Here is a 7497-nt window from a genome sequence, read left to right on the forward strand (position 1 = left end):
CTCACAACAAACAGCCTCTTAACTACAGTGAATCCAGGTTTCTTCATGGCATGGTTTCTTCACACATCACGGATAAGGTATAGTATAGTGCAATTTACACACTCAAAAGGGAAGTCTTCAGGAAAGACTTCATGAACTCAATCTGTATAGTCTGGAGGACAGAAGGGAAAGGGGAGACCTGATCGAAACATTTAAATATGTTAAAGGGTTCAATAAGGTTCAGGAGGGAAGTGTTTTTAATAGGAAAGTGAACACAAGAACAGGGGGGCACAATCTAAGGTTAGTTGGGGAAAAGATCAGAAGCAACATGAGAACATATTTTACTGAAAGAGTAGATGCTTGGAACAAACTTCCAGCAGACGTGGTTGGTAAATCCACAGTAACTGAATTTAAACATGCCTGGGATAAACATATATCCATCCTAAGATAAAATACAAGACATAGTATAAGGGCAGACTAGATGGACCATGAGGTCTTTTTCTGCCGTCAATCTTCTATGTTTCTTCTGTGTTAATCTGCTGCTGGGATTTGCTAATCTTATTTCCCTTTGAAGGGACATTTGTCCCAAGACTTTCCAGGCTACGTGACTATCCTTGGCCCTTTCTCCTTATCTTTTTATGACAGAAAGAGGCTGGGAAAGTACTGTTTACCGTATGATCTCACTTCGCCAGTACTAAAATGGTCGTTTCCTTTATGAAAACTTAGGGCCTCTTTCAGTGTTTTGATTACACTGTACTTTAAACCAAAACACAGCCGACCGCAAGACACACAACAGCCGCTCGCTTCCACAAAACTTTCTTCTCCAATGATGGGAATCGCGCATGCCTGGCGTTCTCGCGGTTTCAAGGGGCCGCAACCGCTTCGAATTAGGACAAAGGAGCGGGGTGGGGCCGAGAGCAAGTCCGATCTCCTGTGCAAGTCCAGGAGGTCGGTGGGCGGGATTGTTTAGCTGAGGCTTTTTAAAAACCGAGGCAAAATCGCGCGTTGGCCGCGCAGTTCTTGCAGGTGCTCTCTCGTGGCTGGTTGCAATGGCTGGCGTCACGAAGTACAGCCTGGCCGGCATGAAGGCGCTCCCGCTGGGGGCTTCGGAGCCCCTCGATCTGGGCTCGCTGCGGGGAAAAGTGGTGCTCGTTTCCAACGTGGCTTCGCTCTGAGGCACGACGACCCGAGACTTCACTCAGTTCCGTGAACTGCAGCGGCGTTTCGGGTCGCAGGGGCTCACCGTCCTCGCTTTCCCCTCCAACCAGTTTGGTCACCAGGTAAGGCATCCGGGGGTGACGACGAGCCTTGCCGGCTGGGGGGGAAGGAACAAGAGCTCGTTCGGCGGCTGGTGAGGGGGGAAAAAAGGCAGCCTGGAGCGATGGAAGCTCTTTCACTGTGGAGATTATTATTTCTCTCTCAAGAGGCGGCTGGGATTTCTGGTTTTTATTTTGAAGACCTTTCGCTTCTCACCCCAGAAACTGAGGAGAAACCCCTTGGATAAGAGGGGACGAAGAGAGCTTGAGAATTTCCATAGACCTTCGTTGTAGAGCGGTTTTTTGAAAGTTGAGCGGGAACGAAGGTTTATTCATTTATTCAATTGGTATGCCGCCCATCTATCTCCCTAAGGCAGTGTTTCCCAACCTTGGCAACTTGAAGATATTTGGACTTCAATTCCCAGAATTCCCCAGCCAGCGAATGCTGGCTGGGGAATTCTGGGAGTTGAAGTCCAAATATTTTCAGGTTGCCAAGGTTGGGAAACACTGCCCTAAGGGACTCTAGGCAGCTCACAACCCAAAATTAAAACCTTCAGATAATATTAAAACCTGTAAAAAAAAACAATTTAAAATGTATTTATTTTATTTTACTTGTTTGTTTTGTCAAGTACATATTAGAGGTATGTGAAGATATAATAATTCTTACATACATGATATCAGTAAAAGAAAAAAATAGAAAAACATTAGAAATAATAATATTCATATACATGATGCTAGTAAAAAAATATAAAGAAACTTTAGGAGAGGGGATGGAAGGCACCAACGTTCAGTGCTAAGAACCTATGATTACAACACATGCTGGTGCACTTAATACCTGCCTCTTGATCCAACCATTAAAAACCATACATGTTGTGTGAATAGTCCCAAACCTAGGCTTGTAGAATAATTAAATTATAATTTAATTTAATTTAATTAATGATTAATTTAATAATTTAATTAATTAATTTAAGAAGCTCGCTTTAGGAACGAGAGTGTAGGCTCTTTAAAACATTCTTAGCTGGAAACAAGACTATGGGCTGTGGGGGTTGTTAGAAAAGTACTCTATTACAGTTTGAAACTGGGTTGGTTTTTTAAAAAATTATTATTACTTCCGTGTTTCCAGAAAGTTTTGATTTGCTGAGCGTCATCGAAGCCCTCAGATAGAAATGACTAACCCCACTCGCAAATTTATAGTGAAATGAACACAGATATTAAAACTGTTGGCTCAGTTGACTTTGTTTCTCTTGAAAAAGGTTCCTCCTTAACAAGGTCCTCTCGTGGTTTGAGAGTTGTATGGTGGGGAAGGGTGTGTGCGAGACTATTTTTTCTCTGGGTGGTGCATTGAAGTCCCAACAGGAAATAATGCGCAACAATTCAGAGTGGGTTTCTTGGGGAACTCTTTCACACTCCCGGAGAAAAAGGCATACCAAGGACTCTTGCACAATTGCCTTGCTTTCCCTATACAGTATGTCACAGTTTGAAAGCAAGACTGATCTGCTTTCCAATTACAGTACCGAATATTAGGATAATAATTACTCTGAAGTTGCGCAGTGGAGGGTCTAGTCAGCTTTGCAACCATTTCCATTTTCCCGTTGTGCAAATTCTCTAGGGAAAAATGGTTTTGCAGAATTTAGTCTTCTGCATGTTGAACTGGGCCCTGGGGTAAGGAGATTTATACAAAATACCAGTGGCCGGAATTATAGAAGAGAAAGGAAAATCCATTTGCAAATTAGTTCTATTATTTTCTAGATTTATGAATTTAAATTATGGAAAGTTACAGTTAAACCTATATTATGGGTAGCATCATATAATTTACAGTTAACATTTAATGTAACTTTAGATATCTAGGTTTGATGTAGATTCTTCTTTTGGACTGGAACGAGACAGGTACAGTCAAGAGCAGCCTAACCAGCAATTAACATACATGCTTTACCTGCACAATTATCATTATTTAGATAGGTTGGGAGTCGCAAATATTAAGGGATTTTTCTCAAAAGCATTGCTATGCCTTCTGATGGACAAATATAACATGTTTCTCCTCCTCTAGGAATTTTAAACATGCTGTGTGTAGTCTGGCCCTGGTTTAAGGATTATGAAACGTCTGTATAAAGCAATGAGATACAACAAACTTGAATAAGTTTAGAATAAGCTTGGAAATCCAACTAATAAATAAGTTTATAACTTTTCAGAAGTGAACTGTAGCCCAAACATTCCAACCTGAATTATTCCAATGCTAAATTCTAAATCTGCCTGTGGAATTTCTCAATAAAAGGCTTCTTGTAGCTGCACTAAGAAGAACATGTAAGAGGATTTATAGCCAAAAAAAAAATGAATAGAGAGATGCAGAATAGTAAGGGTAGAGGAAAGTCTGGTGTTAGTGATGTTAATACTTTGCAACATCATTTGACTTTTATTACTGGAGCAAATTACTTGGCTTAAATAATTTTCTATAGGTGTGGAGTATAAGTTCAATTGCACTAGGCTGAAACATTGTTTCTGCACAACACTTGATCTCAGAAGCTGCATAACTACCGTAACAGATAAAACTTTGAAAAAAGCACCTGTGGGTGAAATATTGTTATATTTTCTGGATAAAAATATTTGTACTGTAGCTATTAATAGAAAAAAAAGGTGACTGTATTGCAAAACAATAATTGGCAGCGCTGCTAATGCTGATAATGATCATGTCTGGATGTAAATCATATGCCTTTCTGCCTTGTTACAGGAAAATGCCACCAATGAAGAAATCCTGAATTCCCTGAAATATGTCCGCCCAGGCAATGGGTACGAGCCCAACTTCCCTGTGTTTGAGAAGTGTGAAGTCAATGGGGAAAAAGCTCATCCTCTCTTCAAGTTCCTGAAAGAATCATTGCCTGTCCCACATGATGATGCTGTGTCTCTGATGACCGACCCAAAGTTGATAATTTGGTCTCCTGTGTGCCGCAGTGACATCGCATGGAATTTTGAAAAGTTCCTCATTGGTCGCGACGGGGTGCCTTTCAAACGGTACAGCAGAAGATTTGAAACGATCAAGATGCAGGATGATATTGAAAAGCTGCTTCAGCAAACCGTCTAGATGGGACCAGATAAAATCTTGATAAAACGTCCCTACGTCTCTGCTTTCATCTAGGTTTTTAAAATTATATAATGCTACCCATAATATAGGCTTAACTGTAACTTTCCATAATTTAAATTCATAAATCTAGAAAATTATAGTTGCTTATATATTGTAGCAGCAAAGCTGCTCTGAAATACAAGAACATACTAAGCTGATGTGATATCAAGTAAACCTATAACTCTTCTTTAAAAGGCTTAAGGATTACTTAGGATAGTCATTGGTCTGAGGTTTTTACATATTATGGGTGTCATTGACCTCTGATGTAGCAGAGACAAAATATGTATTATTAACCAATTTGCAAATCATTCAAACGTAGGGGAATAGAACCGAAGTGTATGTAGAAAGATTTCTACACTATGAAGTAGTCTTAAATGATGTGCCCTTCTCCACATTTCTTGTTTTGCTGTGGTTCACTAACTGTTCTTCTGGCAAGATTCTACATTCCATCAAAATTTTATTTATGATGGTGCTTCTTCCAAATACTTGATAAGCACCTGATGTTCTTTTAAAATTTTGCATGTGAAGTTGTAAATTATAGCAAGTAGAACATTTTGGAACCAGTGCTTTGAATGCTACCATGTACCAATAAAATCTTGAAATTGCATTAACCATTCTGTGTTCCTGAGTGCTTTCAAACTCTTATTTCAGTTTGATTTATGTTTAAATTTTGTAGCCCATCCAGCCTTGAAATTCCTGGCAGCAATATAACAGTATAATTAACAGTATAAGTTAACATTAAGGAAAAATAAGCAGTGTTATATCCAGAAGTTTCTGTAACTGGGTAAAATAGTTAAGCATTTGTTGTTAAGCAAAAGTCACTATGTTCAGAAAGGATTGTTTACTTGCCTCTCATTGGCTGCTCGGCTTTGGCGCCAAACTGAAGGAGCTGTCAGGCGTCGCTTGTTGCCGGGCGAAAGTTTATGTGCTACCGGTCTTACGCGCCTCCTGTCAGATACATTCCGGAGTGAAAGTAAGCCGCGGCTGTTAGTCTCCTGTTGAGAATAAACGATTTAACTCAGTACCGTTTACTCGGATTATTTCATTGGCGACGAGGGTCTTGAGGAAGATTTTTTTCCCCCCACTCAGTCAGTATGTCTACCCCGTCAATTATACAGCCGCCGGAGCTTTTTCACCCTGAACGGTCAACTTGGACTGCCTATATGGCAAAATTTGAGATTTTTCTTGAAGCAGCCGGCATGCAAGATGCAGCGGACAGCCGCAAAAGGGCTTTATTTCTTAACTATTGTGGCACTCAAATTTTTGAGTTGGTGGGCACCTTGACAGACCCGGAGCCTGCCAATTCGGTCTCTTGGCAGGTTCTGCGAGACAAGCTAGCCACTCATTTCAAACCCACTAAGCCCGCTAGAGTTTACCGACACCAGTTTTCCCGCACGGCCCAAGCCGAAGGGGAAACAATTAATCAGTTTGCCACTCGCCTCAGAACGATATTGGCAAAATGTCAATTTGAAAACCCTGAGGCTAGATTGACGGATGCCATCATCTTTGGCATGAAGAATGTGTCTATCCGTAACAAGCTTTTAGCGACTGAGGATTCCACTCTTCAAGATGTGATTAAAGCTGCTCAGACAGCTGAAGTTGCAGAATCTGCTGCTGCTGAATTAAAATCAAATGACAAGCTGTCAACAGTCTGCAAAATTACTGCAAATCCTCGCTCACACGTCAACTTTCCATTGGAATACTACACCTCTGAGTTTGATGGCCATGACGACGACTGCTGCCAGATTCGAGGACCTCCTCCCCGGCAACTTCGCCAAAACCTCCCTGCTTGCGCCGGATGCCGGGGTCAACATCCACGCTCCAGATGTCCTTTCAAGGACGCATTCTGCCGCCGCTGCGACAAACAGGGCCACATCGCTGCTGTCTGCCGTGCCTCTCTGCCCGATGACATCTCAGGCAACCAGGACCTGCTGCCAACATTCCCTACCCAGCGTTCCTACCGGCCATTCCGGCAACAGGGACGAGGAAACCGACGACCGTGGTACAACCGAGGTAACCCTGCACGCCCTGCTTCTGCAACTGCTCCCTCTTTTCTTAATAAAATTATTGTCCCTCTTTTGTTAAATCACCATCCCTGCCACATGGAGCTCGATACGGGCTCCAAATATACTCTGATGCCGTGGCACAAGCTAAGACTTTATTTACCTGACTTATCTCGAGACTCTTTACAGCCATCGGATATTGTTATCAGAGACTTTCAGGGGCACCCAATCAGTGTGTTGGGTACTACTAGGGTGCCTATCACTTTTAAAAATGTTCAACACAGGTTGCCTCTCTTAATCGTTGACGGGGCTAATCATTCTTTGTTAGGTTTAAATTGGATGGCTCCCTTAGGGTTAGCCATCACGGGTATTCACAAAATTACTGCTCCAAACACACCTGATTTTGTACAAGAGTTCCCAGATGTGTTTAAACAAGGGTTGGGAAAATATAAGGGACCCCCAATCTCCTTTTCCTTAGACCCAGCCATACCCCCTTTACGATTGAAACCGCGTAGGGTTCCACTGCCCTTGTTGGATAAATTGGATGCCCAATTGGACAAACTCCAATCTCAGGGAATTTTGGTCCCTATTGAACACGCTCCATGGGAGACCCCTATCGTAACTCCCCTTAAACCAGATGGATCTCTGCGGGTGTGTGCAGATTATAAATCAACTTTGAATAAGGCATTACAGCACAACTCTTATCCAATTCTGGTTGTGCAGCAATTGCTGCATACTTTAGGGTCTGGGAAGGTCTTTGCTAGGTTGGACCTCGCCCAGGCATACCAACAGCTGCCCGTTGATGAAGCCACTTCTTTAGCCCAGACAATAGTTACCCACAGAGGTGCCTTCAAATGCACGCGCCTGCAATTTGGCATTAGCGTAGCCCCCGGTATTTTCCAGAGACTGATGGAACGCTTACTATGGGGGCTTAAGGGGGTAGTCCCTTACTTCGATGATATTTTAATTTGTGGAGACACACGGGACCAGTTACACTCTAGAATCCGGCAGGTTTTGTCCAGGTTACAGGCTAAAGGCTTACGTCTTAAGCCTGAAAAGTGTGTATAGGGAACTCCATCTGTAGATTTCTTAGGCTTCAAAATAGATGCAGCAGGGATTCATCCCACTGATGACAAGATTAGGG

The 7497-nt window shown here is 42.3% G+C and overlaps 1 protein-coding gene across 1 annotated transcript; it reads left to right on the forward strand.

Annotated features, from left to right (window-relative positions):
• Window positions 1-784: 784 nt before the first annotated feature.
• On the forward strand, window positions 785-4962 carry GPX1 (glutathione peroxidase 1). Its single transcript, XM_070738785.1, has 2 exons — window positions 785-1259; window positions 3961-4962. The coding sequence occupies exons 1-2, from the start codon at window positions 1029-1031 to the stop codon at window positions 4309-4311; spliced, it is 582 nt and encodes a 193-aa protein (XP_070594886.1). The 5' UTR covers window positions 785-1028; the 3' UTR covers window positions 4312-4962.
• The last annotated feature ends 2535 nt before the right edge of the window (window positions 4963-7497 follow it).

This window comes from Erythrolamprus reginae, chromosome 2 (genome assembly GCF_031021105.1).
Source record: "Erythrolamprus reginae isolate rEryReg1 chromosome 2, rEryReg1.hap1, whole genome shotgun sequence".
NCBI classification, from domain to species: Eukaryota; Metazoa; Chordata; class Lepidosauria; order Squamata; family Dipsadidae; genus Erythrolamprus; species Erythrolamprus reginae.